This window comes from Pangasianodon hypophthalmus, chromosome 11, assembly GCF_027358585.1.
Source record: "Pangasianodon hypophthalmus isolate fPanHyp1 chromosome 11, fPanHyp1.pri, whole genome shotgun sequence".
Classification (NCBI taxonomy): domain Eukaryota; kingdom Metazoa; phylum Chordata; class Actinopteri; order Siluriformes; family Pangasiidae; genus Pangasianodon; species Pangasianodon hypophthalmus.
This window is the reverse complement of record NC_069720.1, coordinates 1,086,629-1,110,534: the sequence shown is the minus strand read 5'-3', so window position 1 is coordinate 1,110,534 and position 23,906 is coordinate 1,086,629. Positions and strand designations below refer to the sequence as shown.

Here is a 23,906-nt window from a genome sequence, read left to right as displayed (position 1 = left end):
AGATCAGGGTAAATTTAACTTATTTTGTCTTCTGGGAAACATGTAACTATCTTCTGTAGCCTCTGAAGGGCAGTACTAAATGCAAAAATACGATATTTATTATATATATTTATTAATAGTTGCATATGTAAATATCTTTTATGTGAAATATTTTATTCATAAATAAACGATAACATACATTTTGTATGATCCTCTTATTTTGGTAAAATAATTAACATTTTGCAGATTCTGAAAGGGGGATGTAAACTTAAGACATCAACTGTATTTAACATTTATGGAAGGAGTCTCCAGCTGCTATAACGTAAGTGAGAACAGGAGCTAACTTGTTTCCAGAACATTCACTGTAACTATAAACTGATGAACACATCGTGCGTCCACCTGACCTCTCCGTTCTTGCCGAAGGACACGGTGCGAGCCTCCATGTCCAGCACGCAGGTGATGTAGTCGCCCTGTGTGTAGCTGGACAGCGTGAGCGTCTGCTCTCCGTTGTGGTACAGGTTGCCGCTGTAAGCGCGGTACAGCCACATGTCGGCCGTGGTGCGGTGGTTGAAGTCGTGTACGGGCCAGCGAGACACGCCCACGCACGTTCCCTCGTTCCCACGGTTCTCCTTCACTATGTAGAACTGAGAGAACACACGCTTACAGCTTACAGACATGCAGGTATACGCTGGAGTGAACGTTTATTATGGAGTGAAAGAGATGACTATGTATTAAGAACTGTGTCTGTGTGTGTGTGTGTGTGTCTCTGTGTGTGTGTGTGTGTGTGTGTGTGTGTGTTACCTTCCACTGGTAGCAGCCTGATGAGATGCCTGTAGCAGCCAGGCCGTAGCCTTTCCCGCCGCTGCCGTGCGTCAGACCCTGTCCGTTTTCCACCACGCAGCACTGCGCCTTCTCAGGGTCGAAGATCACTTCCTGAACAGGCAGGTTCGCTTCCTCCTCCTCTGCCTCACCCTGACACACACACACACACACACACACACACACGCATCAAAAACTCAAAGTCAACCTCCGAGCTGTGCAGTCTATTCTAAACACTGATATTATATTGAAATATCGCCTATTAAATAATCATGTAATCCAATTAACTGAGGATAATAATAATTACAATAATACCATTTAGTTGTATCCCCACACCTTATATAATCACCATAGCAACCAATCCACTTCAAACAGGTCAATTTGTTGTTTATTTTATACTAGTTTGTGCTGCTGACCTGGAGTTTGACCTCTTGCTCTCTCTCCTTCAGGTGGACGGTGTGTTTGGCCTGAGCGACAGGAGCCTCCCACATGCAGTCCGACAGCAGAGAGAACAACCTTTCAACCACCTGACATCGAGGAGAAAGGAAAGACGTTAACGACGTGAACTATTCTGCACACACCAAAGCCGTAATTTAAGAGAACGCAACTGTTTGTCTGTAGCGAAGAGCGTTTTAAATTTTAAATTAATAATCGAGAATACACAATATATACACCTGATTATCTCTCTATGCTGTGTATGCTCACTACAAGGTGTTGATCATCACGGTCAGTTAGTGAGAGTCTCTTGTAATAAGTTGCATTATTTATATTTATAGATTTATTTATTTATTTTTAACTTAAATATTATCTCTGGCTTCCCATCCAGGATGTATTCCTGCTTCCAACTCGATATTCCCCCGTGACCCTGACCAGGATGAAGTCATTATGGAAGATGAATTTACTGACACCAATATGATAAAATGTGCATTTTGAGTAAGTAAGGATAAAGTATTGGCACCCTAGACATCAATGAAATCCCAGCAATCCTGAACATCTCCCTATATACGCTCACTACATGAGGTATAACATAACGTAGCGCACCTCACTAACTGCTAAGTCTCTCATAAGAAAAACAGATTTATATTTTTCTTATCTTTTAAATTATTGTCAATGAAGTCGAAATTCATGCCATTATCACTCAGGGTGAAAGTATTGGCACCTTAGGCCTCATTAAGGTTCTATCATTAAGGCTCAATAATTCTTCCCGTGAAAGAGACATGAGTTTAAATCTAACACGGAAATTAAACCATGGACGTCCTTTTATTTTGCATCCAGCTGAAATTTTTTATGTATTTTACGTAGCTGCGTAACGAGAACGTGGTTAATCAGCTACTCGGACATCAGTAGTGTGTTCAGGATGTGACCTGCGTCATTTGATGATCCTCGACGCTACTTTCACAGGCAGGAAGTACAGCCTCCAGGACGTGCAGGGCCAGAAGCCGTGTCCTCAAATTCCCCACGAGTGGAACGCCTGAAATACAAAAAACACATTTATTCTACCTTATAAAATTCACTAAGTTAAGCACTTACAGAGAGATAATTAAAAAAACTCTCATGTCACCTTCAAACCTACTGAAGGCTCTTGCTTTGTGTAACAGTCTTCTGGATTTTTTAGATTATTAAATACTTTTTGAGTGTAAGATGAGAGTTTTCGATTTGAGACGCAGCTCATGACAACAATCACGACGACGGCGCAGAATATTAAATGTACATCACCTCTAAACCATTTGACAGAACATACATCATTATCCTATTGTCTCTGGTATAATACAGTGTTTACAAACTTTTTACACAACATCCCAAATTAAATAAAATAATAATTTTGTGCCAGACTCCATTAAATGCCTCAGCTTTTTTTTTTTTTTTTTAAACTGCACTATGTAACACTCTTAAAGCAGAGATTTTGTGCATGTCAAGAATAAAAAAAAAATAATTTCTATAATCTTGGTCATCAACATTAAATATTTTAGACCTGAATGTTACCGATTTATGTTTATCAACACATCGGAAATATTATTTTCAGGCATAATGTTTTATTGTTAATGTTGTATTATGTTTTACTTACGGTATTCCTACACAGACTTTTTAATCAAAATTTATGACGTGAAATTTTAAGAAATAAAAAAAAAGTTTAAGAGTTAAGCACATGGTACAGTCCCAACTTTAAAAAGCATATCAGATTTTTTAAATTAACAGTTAAAAAAAAAGGAAAAAAACACCTATACTGCGAGGTCCTTGTACCTGAACAGCATTTCTGCGCTGCGATGTTAAGCAGCACTTCAGTCCATTTAGGAGACGCCATCTTGGACTGGATGGCTTTGGAAGATACGACTCTTCTCAGAAACACTAGAAAGTCTCCGAGATGGAGCTCTGCCGTGTGTTGCTTGCGCAGTAACGCTAAAACCAAACACACACACACACACATTTATTTTCATGCATGTGTATCTGATGATAAAAACTCCGATTCGTAGTGAAGCTGTTTGAGTAACAGTACATGCGCTTCTTTGAATTACCCCTGAAGTCTTTTTTCGTGCTGTCTGTTCCGTCCTCCGTCTTCTCCTCAGACTCTGGACTTGTGCTCAGGACACTTCCTGCAGCCTGCGACAGCAAAGTCTTCAGCTGACTACAGAGCAGGTCCAACAGAGCCTGAACCACTTTCGGGCTCAACCGATCAGCGTACGTCCTGACACAAAACAACAACGGTTAGTTCGCGTGTTTGCATGTTTTTTGCGCTCCTGAGTAACTGACTAAATCATTCAGTGCATGATGTAATCATATATCTCTTTTATTTATTTGTTTTACTATAGATTGTTTTTTTTTCCCATCTATTTAATACCCTTGCTCTGAGACACTGGCTTAAACTATTAGTTTTTTATGATTTGTACATAATTTTCCACATTATTCCACACTATTTCACCTTTAAAATTTATGGAAAAAAACAAATAACATGATTGACACGGAAGCCACGTTCCAGTTTGTCTAATAAACTTGAATTACAGGTTACTGTTTAAACTTTTCGGATATAAATAACTTTTAATCCACAGCTTTAAGACTCAAGTTAAGTCGATTGCGCAGTGTTGATTTTTTCCCCTAATCACTACACAGTTTGTTTAAATCGTACTTTTTTTTTTTTAAATTAGATAAACAGTGGTGCGTATCATAGTCTGTGCTAATATTTTTGAAATGCTACTGAGAGTCACTTTCTGACAAGCTCACTTTTAAATTAATACGGTACATGAAATTTTAGTTTTGTCACTGTCCTGACTAGCTTAGTTCAGCAAAAAAAAAGAGCAGCTTTGTATTTCAAATCATAATGACGTACTATTTTAGAGCGTTATGTTATTGATTACTAACACTAACCGCTTTTCCTACTAGAGTTACTGTTTGAACTAAAACAAAAAACTCTCTTGTCTCCTTCACACCTAGTGAAGGCTCTTGCTTTGAGTAACAGTCTTCTGGATTTTGTAGATTATTAAATACTTTTTGATTGTAAGGTCAGAGTTTCCGATTAGAGACGTAGCTCATGACAACAATCACGACGACGGCGGCGGAACGTTTAAAAAAAGACCAACGTGTGTTAAACGTCGCCGTACATCACGTGAAATCACAGAGCATGTTACAGTTTGACTCGGAAACTTGACGGACAGGGATGTTTCAGCTCTGATGTGCCATCTATCAAATCTTCCGGATGTACATAAGATACACGGCGAGTGTGTGAACAATGCGGCTCTTATTGCTTCTGCATGCGCACGCAAAATCATGCGTCACGTATTAACCGGATTCCGCTGCATGGCGTCAAGTCGTAACACTATCACACCATCCTGCTGTGGATTATTTTCCTATAACAACACAACACTTCTCACTAGACTGGTTAGACAGCCTTTGTTTTTGTTTTTTTGTTTTTTTTTTTGCATTATACGTACGCACGTTACTGACATAATACAGTGTTCAAATGTTACACTAGTCCTATATTATAAATCTGGAATTAAAAAAACACAAGTCTTGCGGTCACAGAAAATTGACACTGTTATAATTTGGGGTCATTTGCCCAAAAAAAAGTTTGGGAACTCCTGGTTTAAACGTTGTGATGTTTTTTTACCCGGTGCTGATGGCGAGGATCTGCAGCAGTCGGGTGCTGGCCACTTTGAGCGCTGTGCTGAGCTGGGAGCCGGCGGGTTTGTGCAGGAGCTGGAGAGTGTGTCCCAGCAGGGTTTCCTTACCGCACAGCTGAGAGAGCACGTCTAGCAGCCCGCTGGAGATGGCCAGCGAAACGTCCACGGGCTGGTAACGCACGCTGAGGGCAAATACGGTCACTAACAGCAGCCGCTGCTGAGCCTCTGCGTGCACAAGGACACACACGATGACTCAGTTCACGCCGTGTGTGTGTGTGTGTGTGTGTGTGTGTGTGTGTGGGATGCAGTATTCTTCTGTACATTACCTATATGGTGTTTATTAGACTGAAGAGCTCTCTCCAGTGTGATGGAAAGCTGCTGGTAGATTTTGTGCACTGCTGTCTGAATGTCCATCTGTAGTCTCTTTTTAGCAGCTCGAATGCCGTCCTTGAAAATAAATAAAGAAAGAAAGAAAGAAAGAAAGAAAGAAAAGCACAAATGAATATCCATGTTCGAGTGCAGAGGTAAAAGAAATTTTCAGATTTTCTCAGGTTCTGTCGATGATTTGCTCAAAATCAAACTCATTTTCCTAAAGAAAGTGTGCGTCAAGTGACAACAGGCTTTGTAATTTCAATTTTAAAACATTTGTAAAAATGCATGAAATACACCATACAGCTAAAAGTATGTGCACCCCTGACCTTCACACCCATACAGGAAGTGTTTCTTCCCCAAACTGATGCCACAAAGTCAGAAGCACACAGTTGTGTAGAACGTCTCTGTGTGCTGTAGCTTTACAGTTTCCCTTCACTGGAACTAAGAGACTCAAACCTGTTCCAGCATGACAATGCCCCTGTGCACAAAGCGAGCTCCATGAAGACATGGTGTGTGAAGGTTGGAGTGGAAGAACTCGAGTGTCCTGCACAGAGCCCTGACCTCAACCCCACTGAACACCTTTGGGATGAACTGGAACACCGACTGAACCCCAGACCTCCTCGACATCCCAACATCAGCGCCTGACCTCACTAATGCTCTTGTAGCTGAATGAACACAAATCCCCACAGCCACGCTCCAACATCTAGTGGAAAGCTTCCCAGAAGAGTGGAGCTCATTATAACAGCAAACACACGGGGAATAAATCTGGAATGAGACGCTCAACAAGCACATATGCGTGTGATGGTCAGGGGTGCACATACTTTTGTCCATATAGTGTATAATAATAATTAAATTCAATTTTGTTTGTATAGCGTTTTTAACAATGGACATTGTCACCAAGCAGCTTTACAGAAATAAATGGATTCAAAGAAAAAAATAAATTGTAAATATGTGAATTTATCCCTAATGAGCGAGCCAGAGGTGACGGTGGTGAGGAAAAACTCCCTGAGATGAGATGAGGAAGAAACCTTGAGAGGAACCAGACTCAGAAGGAAACCCATCGTTATCTGGGTGCAACGGATAGTGCGCTTATAAATAAATCCCTTCTATTATTGTGTACTATATGGACAAATAGTGCAAATGTGCAACCAGTAATTTCATCACAGTTTTTGCAAGAACTCCGGCTGGTTAAAATCTATCCACTGTTCACTGATGGAGTCCTGAGTATGAAGCTGCTCGTGGCAACTGCAGCCCCAAAGCCACTACAGCAGTCGCAGTCCCAAGCCATTACAGTACAGTACAGTACAGTACAGCTCCCCAGCGCAGCAGAAGGGGTCAGGGGATTATAATAATATACAATCTATTATTATTTTAAGCTCTATATCTTTCAACCAAAATCCTGGCATCATAAAGTTCCAGTTGTCCAAAATGGCGGCTCCTGTGACATACACAGTTTTGCACATTCCATTGTCTCCTAAACCACATCAGCACATCTGGTTCAAAACTGAAGAACAGTTTTATTAATTTATTAATACACAGTGTACACAAGCCTGATGATTACCTGGTAGTGGTGTAGCTGGACGCTCTCACCCTTCAGTCCGCCGTTACAGGCGCCGAGGCCGAAGCATCCTGCCAAGAACTGCAGTCTCACTGACGTCAGCAAGGAGGCGGAGTGAAAGGCGGCGGGACCACGCCCGGCCACGCCCTCTTCTCCAGCCTGACTGCTTTTCTCCTCCATCCCAGAGATCAAAACCACGATCTGATGAAGGGCGTCTAATCGCAGCTACGCACACACACACACACATACAAAAATGTGATTATTTTCCTATTTTATTCCTCTTATACTACAGCAATTAAAGCTACAGCTATACCTCTGACACTGGAGACTCCTTCCATAAATGTTAAATAAACATCTCCTAACAGAAAACTTCACTTTTTGCTCTGATTCTTATAAGCGGAGCGTACAATCCGCCGTACAAGTCCCCGTGAATGAGCTGTTACTATAGAAGCGATACAGAAAATCAATCAACTCCTTCTGACCAATCAGATTTAAGAATTCGACAGTGCTATGGTTTCTTAATGATTTCATCTTCAATTAGTTAATCTTCAACTACGTTAGAAAGTGTATAAGCATGTCCTGTACCTCCGCTCTGCCCTGCTGCTGCTCCATGGCGATGATCGTAGCTTGAGGACTAGTTGACATGCTCTCCTCTGGTTCCTTGAATCCGGGCGTGTTTCCCACATCGCCACTGATGAAGCTGACGATGTTGTCGATGAGCGTGTGGATCTGCAGCATGCAGCTCAGGTCCATGTCAGACTCCTCATAAGACTGAGGGGAGCTGTACAAGCGCTCGCGACCCAAACGCCGGCCGAACCAGTCGGCAGAGTCCGGAGTGCTGTGTGCAAAATCTGACGGGGACGAAAGTGGAACGAGCGATTAGAAACGATGCGGAGGAGACGGATTTTCATGAGCGTGAAGCTCACTGAGTCAAAACAGCTACGAGTAAATCAGACACCAAACATAAACATATGATCAACGTCTCTCCTCAAGTGTATTATGATGTCTTTTTTGTTTTTCTGATAAGCGAAAAAACCAAAAAACACTAAATTTCTGTTGATTTAAGCGATGTGAATATTATTTTAATATTATCTTAATGTATACATAAAAAAGTTCCATTAGTCTTGGCAGAAAAATGGCTGGTTTGTGTTCAGAGGTGAAAAAAAAAAAAAAAGACGATGACATACACGCTGTAATGATCACAACTATCTTACTAGTACCTCACTAGTATCGGCTAACTAACTAGCTTTGCTTGTGCTCTAGTTTAGATTAGTTATACTCATTAAAGCAGAAGAAATAAAACTCTGGTGATGAGGAGGTTGTTTGTCTTCGCTGTAACTTCGGAGGCAGAAAATTCTCAAGAGGTTTTGAGCTTCTTGTGTGACTTGCCTTCATGCAGCCATATTTAAAACTTGGACGTCACGTGACATACCGGCGAAAGTCTTTAAAATACACACTCTTATTTATTGTTTATTGCATCACTATGGGAATTATGGGAATAATATATTTTCCAATTTCCTTTCTTAATCACCTTATTTTCACTCACTAATAAGACATGCACTTTGTCCTCCATGTTGTTGTTTTTGGTTTTTTTTTTTTGGCCCCCAACATGCGACCTGATTGGTCAGGAGATTAAATAAATAAATAAATAAATAAAGACACAAGTAAATAAATAATAACCTTACGTTCTTGTAAACTACACAGCCAGAGAGAAGAGAAAAGGCAGAGCAATAAAATGAATTCTGAATAAAATCAGAAAGGTTAAGAGCGACTTCTACACACAAAAACCTTTAAAATAAATTAAATGAAGAGACTCACCTCTCTTTTTATGAGTGAACGCCAAATCCAGGTCAACATTCCTCTTACCACTCTGTAACAGTTCATAGAGAAGTTTCCTCAGCCACATTTACACGCACACACACACACAAGTACAACATTAAAGCATGATTAGCATGTGTACGTGTGTGTGTGTGTGTGTGTGTACTGACCAGTGAGTATCCTTCTTCATCAGACTCGGGCTGGGAGAGATCAGACTCGCTTCTGGATTTAGTGAGTCTGTAACTCGGACCGCTCTGGATGGAACGACTCTCAGTGGACAAACTCTCGCTCCTAAACACACATCACGCACCGTTATTAATGTCTGAAACACAGCTACGCATTAATACGTGTATCAGATGGATTATAGCGTGTAGTAGTTATTTACCTGGTCATAAACCCGCCTGCGTCCTGCATGGCGGCGCTCAAAGCCGGCTGCTCATTGGTGGTCTGCGTGAGCGTCGGGGTGACGGCCATCAGGAGCATGGCGCAGCGATGGATGATGCCGTTGCAGGTGGTGGTGTAGAGGTCTTGACTGTCCTGTAAGGGGGCGCTGTTCCTGCGCTCCTGGCCAGGCTGAACAGACTCGTCCGGGACGCCGATGCTGCTCGTTCGGGTTCGCTCTCGACTTCGCACCACGTCCCGCGCCGAGAGGAAACACTGGAAAATTTCTGCACCGATGGAGACGCGGCACAAAGAGCAGCAGGGTTTAAAAAAAAATCTCAATCTAATCTGTCTACATTACTAAGAAAAAAATCAAGAATTTTACCACAAAAATTCAAGTATATGTTGATTATGAAGTAGTGTGTGTGTGTGTGAGAGAGTGTGTGTGTGTGTGTGTGTGTGTGTGTGTGTGAATACACTCACTTCCTGCGGTCATGACCTCATGCTCCCTCTCCTCGTCATCCTCCTGCTCCTGATGGCTGTCCTCTCGGTCTCTCTCTCGGTCGGCTCGTTCCTCCAGTTCTGCCTCCTCGTCGATGGTCCGAGTGAAAGCGTGTTCCTGTGGGTCCAGTTCTACCGAGTCCACATTCTCAGAGATCTGCACACACACACACGCACACACACACACACACACACACACACACACACACAGGAGGCACAGAGGTGTTTGTATGTAAAATGAATGCCTGGGGGGGAAGATGATGCTGATGCGTGTATATGTGCTTGTGTAAGTGCGTGTGTGTGTGTGTGTGTGTGTGTGTGTTTGTACCCTGCGTTCTCTGGATGGTGAATGAGTTTGGACCAGCTCCATGTTCTTGCAGGCCAGCAAGCGATTCCGCACCTTATACACACTCCGGTACACTTCAGCCAACAGCTTACACGGCTGATACCTGACACACCATCACAGGTATGAAGTACAGACAAGTTGTGAGACTAATAACTGTAATAGATCACTGTGTGTGTGTTTGTGTTTAAAGTGTGTGTGTGTGTGTGTGTTTAAAGTAGAGGAACTATCAGACCTATAAATCCATTTGTTGACTCTGAATCAGTGAAATTGACTTTTGATTCATTTGCGATTCGGTCTGGTTCGACATCATTAATCATCATAGGGCTGAAAACATTCTCTTAAAACACATTCGTTGGTCAGAAAATTCTTGGCGATGGAAAATAAAGTTAAACAAACCTTTACCAAGTGTGTGTAGAACTCACAAAAATCTTCCGAACAAAGACAACACGCGTCTAGCTACCTGTATGTGTGTATGTGTGCTTAGCTACCTGTATGTGTGTGTATGTGTGTGCCTAGCTACCTCTGTGTGTGTGTGTGTGTGTGTGTGTTTGCACGTCTAGCTACCTGTATGTGTGTGTGTGTGTGTGTGTGTTTGCGTGTCTAGCTACCTGTATGTGTGTGTGTGTGCCTAGCTACCTGTATGTGTGTGTGTGTGTGCCTAGCTACCTGTATGTGTGTGTGTGCCTAGCTACCTGTATGTGTGTGTATGTGTGCGCTTAGCTACCTGTATGTATGTGTGTGTGTGTGTGTGTGTGTGTGTGTGTGTGCCTGTTTGCGCATCTAGCTACCTGTATGTGTGTGTGTGTGCCTAGCTACCTGTATGTGTGTGTATGTGTGTGTGCTTAGCTACCTGTATGTATGTGTGTGTGTGTGTGTGTGTGTGTGTGTGCGTGTTTGCGCGTCTAGCTACCTGTATGTGTGTGTGTGTTTGCGCGTCTAGCTACCTGTATGTGTGTGTGTGTGTTTGTGCGTCTAGCTACCTGTATGTATGTGTGTGTGTGTGTGTGTGTGTTTGTGCGTCTAGCTACCTGTATGTGTGTGTGTGTGTGTGTTTGCGCGTCTAGCTTTTGCGTCAACTTGCAAAAAAAATTAATAAAAAAATACAAATCTACAGAAAACTAGACTTTGCATTTCAAAAACACACACGCATGTTTGTTTGACTTCCTGTTGTGAGTCGAATCGCTTTCTCACTGCAACGGAGATGGAAGCAGTGTGTGTGTGTGTGTGTGTGTGTGTGTGTGTGTGTGTGTGTGTGTGTTACCTGCCCCCTCCGCCGGCGTGACCCAGCAGCCCCGTGTGTTTCAGAAGCGTCGCCAGAACAAAGCGAGACACGGTGTCCAACAGAGCCTCGTTACTCAGCGTCGCACTGTCCCAGTCTACACAACACACACAACAAGGCAGAGTACAGATCATTTTAAATGATCAGACTGTTATATGTATATATGTGTGTGTGTGTGTGTGTGTGTGTGTTACCCTTGCTGATGGCGTAGTCCAGCATGTTGGTCCACAGGCTGTGTGTGGGCTCTTTAGTGGATCCGAGAGCGAGGTCCACTAACACGCTCATGTCAGCTCGCAGTGCGCAGTCGAACGGCTTCTTCTCCTCGTTCCCACACAGAGCCGCCTCCAGGAGAGCACTGATACACGAGTCTTTAACACACACACACACACACACACAATATATCAATATATATGTATTGTTTCTAATCTGAACAAAAGCTCTGGAGTGATTATCACTGAGTGTGTGTGTGTCTGTGTGTCTCCATCTGTCCATCTATGTGCCGTCTGTCTGCATGCACGTGTCTATCTGTCAGTGTCCATATCTGTATCCGTGTGTGCGCGTCTAGCTACCTGTATGTGTGTGTGTTTGCGCGTCTAGCTACCTGTATGTGTGTGTGTGTGTTTGCGCGTCTAGCTACCTGTATGTGTGTGTGTTTGCGCGTCTAGCTACCTGTATGTGTGTGTGTGTGTTTGCGCGTCTAGCTACCTGTATGTGTGTGTGCTTAGCTACCTGTATGTGTGTGTGTTTGCGCGTCTAGCTACCTGTATGTGTGTGTGTGTGTTTGTGCGTCTAGCTACCTGCATGTGTGTGTGCCGAGCTGTGTGTGTGTGTGCGTGTGTGTGTGTGCCAAGCTACATGTGTGTGTGTGCACGCGCCTAGCTAGCTGTATGAATGTGTGTGTGCCTAGCTGTCTATGTGTGTGTGTGTGTGTGTGTGTGTGTGTGTGTGTGTGTGTGTGTGCGTGTGCACGCGCCTAGCTACCTGTATGGATGTGTGTGCATGCCTAGCTGTCTGTGTGTGTGTGTGTTTGTGTGTGTGTGCGTAGCTGTCTGTATGTGTGTGTGTGTCTGTGTGTGTGTGTGTTTGTGTGTGCGTGCGTAGCTGTCTGTATGTGTGTATGTGTGTGTATGTGTGTGTGCGTGTGTATGTGTGTGTGTGTGTGTGTGTGTGTGCGTGTGCGTGTGTGTATATACCTAGCTGTGGTATGTCCGTCTCCAGGCCGTTGCTGAACAGCGGGGTTTTCAGCCAGTACGCCGTCTGCTGTTCCTCCAGCGAGGGGGCGGAGCCTTGCAGCATTCCCCCCAGGCATCGCCCAATCAGCAAAGCCACGGTGCGCTCCAGATCCATGAGCCACACCCACGACTGTGCAGGACCGGACACACACCCCGGCTCCGCTAAGTCTGAGACTCCTGCAGCCAGAGTCACAGAGACAAATTCAACCGAGCGATCGAGAGACTCATTACACACAAAACAAAAATTAAAAAACAGGCATAAAGATTTTTATTCAGAATTTATTTTATTATTTTACCCTGAACTGGCCACTGCAGCTCCTGGTCCTCCAGCGGCGCGGCGGCCGGCAGGAGCCTGTTGAGGCGGTCTAACGGCGGCAGAAGGTCTAAAAGGAAACTCAGCAGCGGACGAGCCACCCACACGGGCAATAACAGCAACGACGTCATGATCTGACACAGCATGCTTCCTGCCGCTGACACGTACATCACATCTACACACACACACACACACACACACACACACGCCAGGGCGTTAAAATATACATACACACACACGCTTAGTGCACAAATCTTGTTCTCGACTCGATTACATTGCATAACCAATCTAGACTGTGATTTTAATACTTTATAATTTTTTTTTTTGCTCAACCCCAATAAAAAAAAAAAAAAACACACACACACACACACACACACACACACCAAACCTACATCAATTTCATATGGAGTTTAGAAATTAGCTTTAATCCATAGAAAACTAATACAACTCACACGCACAAATATTTACACAAGTAGCTGGTTTGAACCTGACTGCCTCAGGGATAGACAAATAGACATTTTTGGGATTTCTGTTTACAAATGTGTGTGTGTGTGTGTGTGTGTGTGTGTGTGTGTGTGTGCGCATGCATACCTCGTAGTTTCTCACGTACGCTGCCGTTTCCAGAACTCTCCTTCAGAAGCACGGCTGAGCGAGTGAAAATGTCTGTGGCGTGAGGCAGCAAAAGCTGCAGGTGTTTATGGAGAAGGGCCACGCTGCTGGAGTCCTGCACACACACACACACACACACACACACACACACACACACGGACAGCATAATCAAATCAGTCAGCGTGGCAGTGTGTGTGTGTGTGTGTGTATGCGTCTATCCGTGTGTCTCTCTGTAAGTTTCTGTGTCTGTCTGTGTGTGCGCGTTTGTGTGTTTCTCTCTATCTCTATGTCTATCTGTCCATTGGTGTGTGTGTGTGTGTGTGTCTGTCTGTCTCTCTGTCCATTTGTGTATGTGTGTGTGTGTGTGTGTCCATTTTTCTTGCCGTGTGTGTGTGTGTGTGTGTGTGTGTTTGTCTGACTGTCTGTCTATTTGTCTCTCTGTCCACCTATCCATTTGTGTGCGTGTGTGTGTGTGTGTGTGTGTGTGTCAGTCAATTTGTGTGTTTGTTTTTCTGACTGTCTGTTTCTCTGTCCAAGTTGTGTGTGTGTATAAGAGTGTAAGTGTGTGTGTGTGTGTGTAAGAGTGTAAGAGTGTGTGTGTGTGTAAGAGTGTAAGTGTGTGTGTGTGTGTGTGCGTGTGTCTGTCCATTTTTTAATGTAAGTGTTTGTGTCCATTTTTGAATGTAAATGTTTGTGTGTGTGTCCATTTGGGTGTGTGTGTGTGTGTGTGTGTGCGCGCGTGTGTCTGACTGTCTGTCTGTTTGCCTCTCTGTCCATTTGTGTGTGTGTGTGTGTGTGTGTGTTAATTTGTGTGTTTGTTTCTCTGACTGTCTGTGTCTTTCTGTGCATTTGTGTTGTGTGTGTACATGTATCTGTGTGTGTGTCTGACTGTTTGTCTGTCTCTCTGTCCAGTTGTGTGTGTGTGTGTGTGTGTGTGTGTCCATTTTTTTGTGTGTGCATGTGTGTGTGTCTGACTGTCCGTCTCTCTGTCCATTTGTGTGTGTGTGTGTGTGTGTGTGTGTCAATTTGTGTTTGTTTCTCTAACTGTCCTTCTGTGCATCTGTGTTCACGTGTTCACGCGTCTGTTTGTCCGTGTGTGAGCACGTGTGTGTGTGTGTGTGTGTGTGTGTGTGTGTGTGTGTGTACCTCTGTGACAGGGTTCATGTGGCAGAAGGCCAGCAGTTGTTTCTGTAGAGAGCAGAGGAGCTCGTGGAGGTGAGCAGGCTGACTGTTATCAGATGAAGATGTTCCCTGTAAGTGCTTATCGCTGTTCTTCTCCAGTTCCCCAAACGCCTGATCCTGTAAACACACACACACACACACACTATCATGACAGTGTGGATGGACTCAGCAGATGCAGTAAGATCGTCACCTGACGTGCTGCACACACTCACCGTGTAGAAGCCCAGGTTCCTGAGTAGAGTCTTCATGAGGATCTCGGCGAGGTGTGTGTCGGGGTGTGTGTCCGGTGTGTGTGTGGGGTCTGACGACAGCGTGAGCGATTCGGAGACATCCGGAGGAGAACTGTAGCCCAGCAGAGACGCGACGTGGGTGTGATCCTGGAGACTGGTTAGAATGATGTCCAGCTGCATCCTCTGTAACACAGAGACGCGTGTTACACACACACACACACACATGCACGCACGCACGCACACACACACACACACACACACACACACACACACACACACACACACCACCTCACCTGTCCTTTAGAGAGGCTCTCCCAGCGGTCAGGTCCTTGAGGAAGGAGTGAGTGGAGAAGCTCCATTCTTTCCCTCAGAGGCGGAAGCAACATGGTGGCACCTACGGACAGAGTCTCAATGACCGCCTGAAACACACCCACACACCCACACGCACACACGCACACACGCACACACGCACACACACACACACACACACACACACACACACACACACACACACACACCCACAAACACACAAACACACACTTCAGTAAAAAACGTCAAGGCACCAAAATACATCCAAAAGGAAATGTAGAAACAGACACACACCTCCTGAATCTCATCAGGCACTGACGCGTCCATCAATCTAAACAACAAGTTGCGAAGAGGCCGGGCCTGTCGCCCTAGGATACTGGTGGCCACGCCCCCTGCCAGCGCCAGAGCCAGGTGATTGGATAAGAGCTTCAGGCACAGCTTCAGGAAGTTATGGTGCTCTCTGAGGCACAGACAAATTGGAAACAAATGTCAAATGTCAAACAACCTTACACGGTAAAAATAAGAAGAAGAACGATCAATCACGATATCGCAGGTATTGTCAGTATTTTTACAACTTTTTTTGTCTTATTAACTTCAAGAGAGAGAAAAAAAGAGAAGCTGGTGAGAGAACGACTGTTTATAGCTGCTATAACGTAAGCGACAACAGGAACTAACAACTTGTTTCACTTAAGATTAAATGTAACTATAAACGGGTAAAAAGTGCGTCGTGTCGTTTTTTTAGTAAATAAAAAAATTGTAATCGCTGGCAAGTTGCTGTGGTGTAAGAGGAATAAAACACTTCAGGACGTGCTGCTAAAGGAAAATAACAATAACTCCACTTCATCACACCAAACCATCACTCAGTGTTTTACTGTAACACACACACACACACACACACTTAATAAATGTTTATTACTGATTAATTATAAAGTGATCTGACGTACTTGGAGGAAGGGAAAGGCAGCGGAGGGACTTTGTTATTGATGCCGTCACAATATCTCTCCAGGAACGAACGCAGATGAGCAAAAGTGCTCTCCTCCAGATCCACGCAGTACGGCCTGTGCCATGCCACCACTTGCCTGCACACACACACATACACACACACACACACACACACACAGACTCAATTCTCTTAATAACACAACATATACAATATTAAGCATCGGAATCTATAACGCACACAGTGACATCAGTAGAGCTGCAACTAACGATTATTTTGATAATTGATTCATCTGTTGACTGTTTTTTTTCCCCAATTAAATCAACTAGTTATATTTTTTAAATATATTAAATACAAAAAATATTTATTTAAAAACTATTTGCAGCATTTTTAATCAACAGTACTACTGAACTTAATTTTAACCAGGATTAATTCAATAACAGGTCACTAATTAACTAATGGCGTACATCTTTTACTGCTTAGCACTTTTTTTGACATTTTTTAGCAAAAAATAAAAATAAAATAAAAAGTCTTAGCGGGATTTCAAGCCAAAATAACAGAATAAATATCAGCAAAATAAATATCAGCTGCCTGTTTCGCTAACTGAAACTCTCTGATGCTAAATTCATTTTGCTTGCCAAAAGTGTGTGTGTGTGTGTGTGTGTGTGTGTGTGTGTGTGTGTGTGTGTGTGTGTGAGAGAGAGAGAGAGAGAGAAAACATGAGAAGTGATTCATGTGGAATCGACTCTTTCTGGGATCGCCGTCGATGTGAAACCGAGAGCAGGATGGAGACTTGATGACACAAGACATATTAAAAATATATATTATTTATGCTAATAATATACAATACTTTAGCACTAGTGGGTTAGAAAAACGGTTTAACTTCTTACAAGCTAATTGATTCAAATAGTTTCGCTAATCGCTGCCCAAAACCGCATGACGTGAGCTGTGTTTTAACAAAACACAATAAAAAACATTAGAGTTGTAGACTAATCATTCATTCGAGATCATGTTCATTTTTCAACCCATCGTGTTGTCATAGAAACGATGCACTATCATAAGACGCTAACCTGTCTCGGGGAAGGGCGGTCCAGGCCAGGCTGTGGGAGGTGCCTGCAGAAATCTGCTGAATGGCCACTCCGTCTAAACCAATCACCTTCTTGGGTTTGGTGATGGGGCCGGTTGAGTTGCCTTGACCGCACTGACCCATCGAGTTATTCCCCCAGGCGTAAACTTCATTATCTACAGAATGTGGAATAAGAACAAGAACAAGAACAAAACAAGAAGAATACGAACACTTTTAGGTCAGTCAGAAATATCTGTTAAAACAGAGACGCTACAAGTCGCTGTTTGGAGCCAAATACTATTTGCGAAACTTAAGAAACTTGAGAAACAAATACTTATTGCAGTGATTAATATGTTTTCAGCTGCCAACAATTCTTTTAACCCTCATTTCTCATTTCTTAAACAACCGAGTCAGAAGTCGTATCCCGTAGTCGTGGGAGAGATGTTACTGTGTTTCAGAAGACGCAAATTATCAGCCTTCGTGAAGCAAAGAAAACAACTAAGGAGATTTCTGAAATCACTGGAACTGAGTTAAGAAATGTCCAATGCATTATTTAAACCTGGAAGGATAGTGGTGAACTGTCAACTTTGACAATGACTGTGATCGGAGATCTTTAAAACGCTTGGTGAAGCCACAATGTAAAAAATCGACAGTAGAACTCACGGCTACGTTTAATAGTGAAAGTAAGACAATTTCCATAAGCACGGGATTGGGACTAAACTTGTTAGTTAGGCTAATCAGGAAAAAAAACGACTTCAGTTTGCTAGGGAGCATAAAGATCGGACTGTGGAGCAATGGAACAAGGTCATGTGGTCTGATGAATCCCTATTCCAAAGTGAAGGGCACGTCAGGGGAAGAAGGGAAGCGCATGAAGCGATGCACACATCACGCACAGTGCCTACTGGAGGCAGTGTTATGATCTGGGGTTGCTTCAGGTGCTCAGGTTCAAGGCTCAGTAGGTGAGTATCTGAATGTACTGAATGACCAGGTATCACACCAATGGATTTTTTTTCCCCTGAAGGCACAGAAATACTCCAGGATGACAATGCCAAGATTCATCAGGCTCAAATTGTGAAAGAGCACGAGGAATCATTTTCACACATGAATCGCCCACCACAGAGTCCTGATCTTAAACCCATTGAAGGTCTCTGGAACGTGCCGGAGAAGACTTTATGGCGTGCTTCTACTCTCCCGTCCTCAATACAAGATCTCAGCCAACAATTAATGCAACTCTGGACTGAAATCAATGCTGCGACGTCGCATAAGGTTGTCGAAACAATGCCACGACGAATGCGTGCCGTAATCAAAGCTAAAGGCGATGCAACAAAATATTAGTGTGTGAATTTTTTTTTTGGCCAGCTAGTGTGAAAACTTTATGTAAATTGTAAATAATATTACATTCAAAAGAAAACAGAATGCTACGTCCTACGAGAGCTATTTGAATTTGAGGAACAGATCTTTTCATGCTACGGGGTTGACCATGGCACTCTGAAATTACAATTACAATTAAATTGCTTTCTTTTGCAGAGAGCACAAACTGTGCTCAGAATTAAACAGCGAAATCTAACGATGTTCGGATTTTGCTCATTAAGATTTTGTTCTGTAATTCATTCAAAATTCGATCTGAAAAACAACACGAGTGTTTTTCTACAAACGGCAGACCTGCAAAGACAAAATGTGACCCAAATGAGACCAATCCGAAGTCTTGCTGCTCTGATTGTGGAGCACTCGGACCTAAAATGGGCGTAACATCCGTCACCATGGCAATGAAAAACATGCATGGACCATTCTCGAACCGACACACGGTCATACTCTACGCACACATTTATCTGAAAGCTTTATTTTGGATCTAGAGATGCGAAAGGACATGAGTATCATATTCATGCTTTTAAAAAAAAAAAAAAACTCCTTGCAAACATAGCATGCTTGTTTTAAATTTTTTAAAATTGGTTAGTGCTTGGAAAAGAGTTTAATAATCCCTTAAATAAGTTACGATGGTGTGCAAGCTTAGGTGGAGCTTAGACCGGAGAGTTAGGCTTAATACAACAACACACTCTGATGTGCTTTCTCAAGTCTCTTCTCGTCACCTTAAGGCTGAGTCAGCGCATTTCTCATCTCGTCTGTGTGTTTACGGCAGTCATATCTCTACTGCACATCTCCACACACACACAACGCATCATCAAGCAGCACTAAGCATGCTTAGCGAAGAATAAATCAAGCTGTTATGCTAAATATATGGAGGTGTGTGTAGTATTTTACCATGAGACAAAGCCAGGCAATGACTGTCGCCTATAGAGATATCTACGACGCGGGTGGTGGCCAGTTCCTCGATCAGCTTGGGTCTGAGAGCGGTGGCTTCGGAGGATCCGCAGCCCAGACATGCACCGCAACCCCACGCGTACACCTGGGAAACGAGCACAACACACAAGCGCTGTCGTACACCTGGGACACCCGGCTACCGAATAACATGTGATGATACACTTCTCTAACGTTCCACCTTCTTACCTGCCCGGTGGAGGTGAGGGCCAGAGAAGACTGGCTTCCGGCGCACACTTTACGGATGAACATTCCCTGCAGAGCCTCCACCACTTTGGGCTTGTACACGCGGTTGGTGTCGCCGTGACCGAGCTTACCTGTCAGAGAGCACACGGACACACACACACACACACACAACACAATACACTGTTTAAGATATCATATCTACCCTGACTATCTTTTTTTCATTTCTTTTAAAACTATTAGAGACTCTTGAACAATGGTTCTCATTCCCAAGTGAGAGGTCACGACCCCAGGTGAGGTCACCTGATTCACAAATAGCGCTGTGTGAGAAACTCGCAATCCACTCTTTCGTTTTATTTTATAAATTAATACGACGAATAACGCTGAAGACGGATTTTATGCGCTACTCACTGGATAGGTTATTGAGAGTCACAGTTAAACAAGCCATACTGTATACGAGTAAAGAGCGTACGTGCTATTTTAGTCTCTTTCGCTATCGTTATTTTTTTTATTTTTATCCTGACACGCTGCACTAGCGTAGGAGTTCAGAATAAAAACGGATAAAAGTCTCCGTCCGTCTACCTCCGCTACCTCCGCATCAACATCGAGTGCCTCTGAATCAGTGAAAGAACTGAATTCAAGTTGAAAATGTGCTTTATTGAACGTGGTGTTACAATATGTAGGTTTTATTTACGGTAAATAAAAAGAAAGAAACTAAAATGTCTCGTGTATGGCAGAGATTTGGTAAAATGTAAAAACAGAACCGGATTCAGCGCTCTCGCCTGCATTAAGGAAGAATAAACACACTGAATGAAACACAGCTTCTGTCTCCTGAAGTTAGCTTGCTTTTCCTTCTAGACAGGAGTCACATGATTAAAAATTTAAAATGTTACAGAAGAACTAAATTATAAACCTGGAATTAAAAAATGGAAGATCGAGATCAACGCTTGTGGTCACGGAAAATCTATAAAGTCCATTTGTCAGTAAAGCTACGAATCATAGAAATGTCTTGAAGCTATCAGATTTTTTTAATTTAATTTTATTTCGTAATATGACATCATCACAGCCGTACGGTGTAGCGAATGCGGACGGCGTCTGACGCGCGCGACTCACCATTGTCTCCGCCTCCGAAGGACCAAACGGTGCGTCCGTCTTTCGACAGCGCGATGGTGTGAGAACTGCCGCAGGACACCTCGCCTACGTTACTGATGTCTTTCACGAGCATGGGGATGTTGCGGCTGTTGCTGTCGCCGTGGCCTAAGAACAACACACACGACACACTCGTTCACATTTAGCTGCCTGACTCATCCGGTGTAAACACAAACACAGCAAACAAACAAAACAGAAAAAACGAGATAAACATGTCTTCTTCTTCTTCTTCTTCTAAACGTACCCAGTCTTCCAAAATCACCTTCTCCCCATGTGTACAGCTCTCCATCCTCACTAACCGCTGCGCTGTGCCTGTATCCGGCCGACACCGACACCACCACCTACACACACACACACACACACACACACACACACACACACACACACACACACACACCATTCAGTCCAGATTAAAGGAACAAGTGTGTTTTCTCTCTAATCTCTATCTATAGTATCTGTATCGTGTGTGTATGAGATTAAGATTTTGACTCGACGCACTTACAGAAAAACCTCCAAACTCACTCACAAGTCTAACAGCAGCTTTTCAACTCCATTAATACAACTTATAGAGTCAAAACTACAACAATAACAACGCCAGAAAGAAATAAAAGACATAAAAATAACAGTTCTGTCTCTCGTTAAACGTAAACGAGCCACAAAGACAGATCTCATAAGACGCTTTTACGTGTAATTATTGCGTTTTCAGACCTTTAGATCTTGCACTTTGTTCCGAAACACTGACCTTAAATTATTGCAGTGCTGCATTTTCTCTTCGGCTCGGTTCGCTTTCGCAAGACAACATTTCAAAACAAGTCACATGCGAGTAAACTGTCTTCTCATTGGTCAGAGCGTGCCTGTTTATATTCCGGGGTTCAGAGCTTATTGTGGCTTCCTTTTTAGCTATAAATATTATAATTTATCACTTCTGAGCCAGAATCGATGTTTCATCCGGACGACATTGTTGTAATTCACCTGTTTCATGGAAGAGCCATTACACGTCATTTTAAAACGAAGTGGAAGGCTTTGTTTTTAAACCGCCATGACAGAATTCGTCCATCAGGTACGTTCATGGTTATCAGCATATCTAACGCTGGTCAGCGTATTTAATCGTAATAGCTTCTCAGGATTTCACAAATATTTTTTTTTTGAAAGTTGTTCAGAACTATGTTCATCAGACCAAATTTCAATGAGGCATTTTACGTCGTCGTTGGTCCAAGTTAAACCGTGTTAAATTCATGTTACGAACCGTTAGCAAAACAAACACTTTTTTTTAACTTAACGCAGTTCCCATCATGCATTGTTACACAGGATGGCTCATTGGGTCGAACTGCTTTCTCATCAGAAGAGTTCGTTTGCAATTGTAATTGTTTTGGTGCGAATCCGATCTCGATTTCCGTGTTCCATGTTCCGTGTTCATATTATACGTCTAAACGAACCGAACCAAGGGAGAAAACACACCAGGTTCCGAAACAAACGAGCCAGGTGTGAAAACGCCCTAAAACAATACCTACAGCCCCTGTTCGGACGGGATTAGTTTTATACGAGGATGTTATTACTAGCTATCTGTCTCTCTCTCTGGGATTTTAGTCTGAATCCAACTCCATCAGTTTTGTTTCTCCGTAATCTTTTCCCTTGTATAACCTGAGCAGGAGAAATAACTCCAGGTAACTCCAGGTAATAAATATCCTGTCTGAACTGACACGTTGGTAAAGATTGCGTTACATATTACAGGAAAACGTTATAAGACTCTTCTTCAGTATAAAGACGCTCCATGAAGCGCTCGCTTGTTACTCTGTTCTATTAAAACCACATCACCGGTTTGTTTAAAGGGACGTTTCAGAGAAGCGAAGCTTTTCCCGGAGATTTAGGTATTGGGTTATTGAGTTCGGAGCACGTCTGATGGTCATGTGACCTGTTAATGATTAACAGGCCACGCCCCCTACAAAATTTGTATGAAAATGAGGTGTGTAAAAATAATACGCATCAATCTCGCATCTAGAAGTCAAGTAGCGTGTGCTCTGTACCTTTCCCTGCAGGGGTCCCTGTATGAGTTTGGGGTATTTCTGCGTGGAGCTGTTGCCGTGCCCCAGTTTGCCGTAGTCTCCGTCGCCCCAGCTGAACACTTCTCCTTCGCTCGTGAACGCTAGCGTGTGGCCGTCCGAGCCTTTGGACGAGGAAACCTTTTTGATGGCACGGTGAGGTTCGAAGGTCAGCTTCTTAAGCGTGGACTGGTTGTTAGAGTCGCCCAGACCCAGGCGGCCGTAGCTTCCTTTACCGCAAGCGCGGACGGAGCCGTCGGATGAGATGACGAACGTGCAATATTGACCTGCTTCGATCTGGAATTACACACAAGCTCATTTTTTTAGAGCGTCAGTATTCACAAGTTGCTCAAAAGCTTTTTCCCCCCAGGCTGTAAGAGCCCTCAACTCCAACCTCCCTGTCCCCCTCTGAAACCTCATCCATAACCATAAACACCTCAAACCCATGAAAAACCCAGGAAAAAAACAAAAAAACAAACTGACGATCTGTTTAAGTGCAATTCTGAGTGTGCTACACACAGGTGAGTGGGCTATACAAACCACCTGTAGTAACACACTCTTTTCCCTGAATGTACACTGAACACTTTTTATAGACACACTCTCACACAAAGACTCAGTCTGATTATAATACGTTTACTTGTGCATTGCACTACAAATCATCTTGCACTATGCGCTGCTTCCCCTAAAATCTCTCTTTTGCACAATTCCATTTACAGTATCTATGTAAAGTTTTGTATAGTTTTTGTAAAGTTTTGTAAAGTATGTATAGTCACCTAAATTGTTTCTTAAACTTCTATGTTTATATTTATGTTTAACTTGTAAGTAGCACCGTGGTCCTGCGAGACACGACTTTTCGTTCATCTATGTCGACACACGTAGCAGAATGACAATAAAGCTCAACTTGAACTTGAACACTTGTTTTGCGTATGACATCATCAACGTGCGTATTTCTTACCGTTTGTGCGTCGCTGAAGCTGGCCGCGAGTTTGGGCTGAAGGATCTTCTCCTGCGTTCCCTCCACAAGCTGGTGGCTGCTGTTACTTCCCCACACGTACACCTCACACGTCTCGGACACCATGGCTGCCTCGCCCGTCTGGATGCTGTCCGGACTCGCGCACGTCCTCGAGTAATCCGACGCCATGCGACACACCTGTAACGTCGCCGTCGGTAACA

At 43.3% G+C, this 23,906-nt stretch overlaps 1 protein-coding gene across 4 annotated transcripts in view; it reads right to left on the bottom strand.

The window, feature by feature from the left end:
* Positions 1-23,906, bottom strand: part of herc1 (HECT and RLD domain containing E3 ubiquitin protein ligase family member 1) — a 63,396-nt gene that overhangs the window by 34,555 nt on the left and 4,935 nt on the right. For all 4 annotated transcript variants that reach the window (XM_053237935.1, XM_053237938.1, XM_053237936.1 and 1 more), the window contains exons 4-35: positions 23,689-23,883; positions 22,719-23,030; positions 20,939-21,035; positions 20,659-20,802; positions 19,552-19,679; positions 19,306-19,450; positions 17,051-17,222; positions 15,985-16,119; positions 15,335-15,500; positions 15,025-15,150; positions 14,714-14,914; positions 14,466-14,618; positions 13,302-13,434; positions 12,694-12,885; positions 12,359-12,574; positions 11,360-11,533; positions 11,148-11,262; positions 9,869-9,989; positions 9,523-9,697; positions 9,044-9,326; positions 8,829-8,949; positions 8,659-8,710; positions 7,426-7,691; positions 6,844-7,065; positions 5,237-5,357; positions 4,898-5,135; positions 3,312-3,481; positions 3,040-3,195; positions 2,163-2,269; positions 1,215-1,325; positions 781-951; positions 384-623 (exon numbers count right to left, since the gene is read on the bottom strand). In XM_053237935.1, coding sequence (XP_053093910.1) covers positions 384-623; positions 781-951; positions 1,215-1,325; positions 2,163-2,269; positions 3,040-3,195; positions 3,312-3,481; positions 4,898-5,135; positions 5,237-5,357; positions 6,844-7,065; positions 7,426-7,691; positions 8,659-8,710; positions 8,829-8,949; positions 9,044-9,326; positions 9,523-9,697; positions 9,869-9,989; positions 11,148-11,262; positions 11,360-11,533; positions 12,359-12,574; positions 12,694-12,885; positions 13,302-13,434; positions 14,466-14,618; positions 14,714-14,914; positions 15,025-15,150; positions 15,335-15,500; positions 15,985-16,119; positions 17,051-17,222; positions 19,306-19,450; positions 19,552-19,679; positions 20,659-20,802; positions 20,939-21,035; positions 22,719-23,030; positions 23,689-23,883 — 5,358 coding nt within the window. The remainder of the gene's footprint in view (positions 1-383; positions 624-780; positions 952-1,214; positions 1,326-2,162; positions 2,270-3,039; positions 3,196-3,311; positions 3,482-4,897; positions 5,136-5,236; positions 5,358-6,843; positions 7,066-7,425; positions 7,692-8,658; positions 8,711-8,828; positions 8,950-9,043; positions 9,327-9,522; positions 9,698-9,868; positions 9,990-11,147; positions 11,263-11,359; positions 11,534-12,358; positions 12,575-12,693; positions 12,886-13,301; positions 13,435-14,465; positions 14,619-14,713; positions 14,915-15,024; positions 15,151-15,334; positions 15,501-15,984; positions 16,120-17,050; positions 17,223-19,305; positions 19,451-19,551; positions 19,680-20,658; positions 20,803-20,938; positions 21,036-22,718; positions 23,031-23,688; positions 23,884-23,906) is intronic.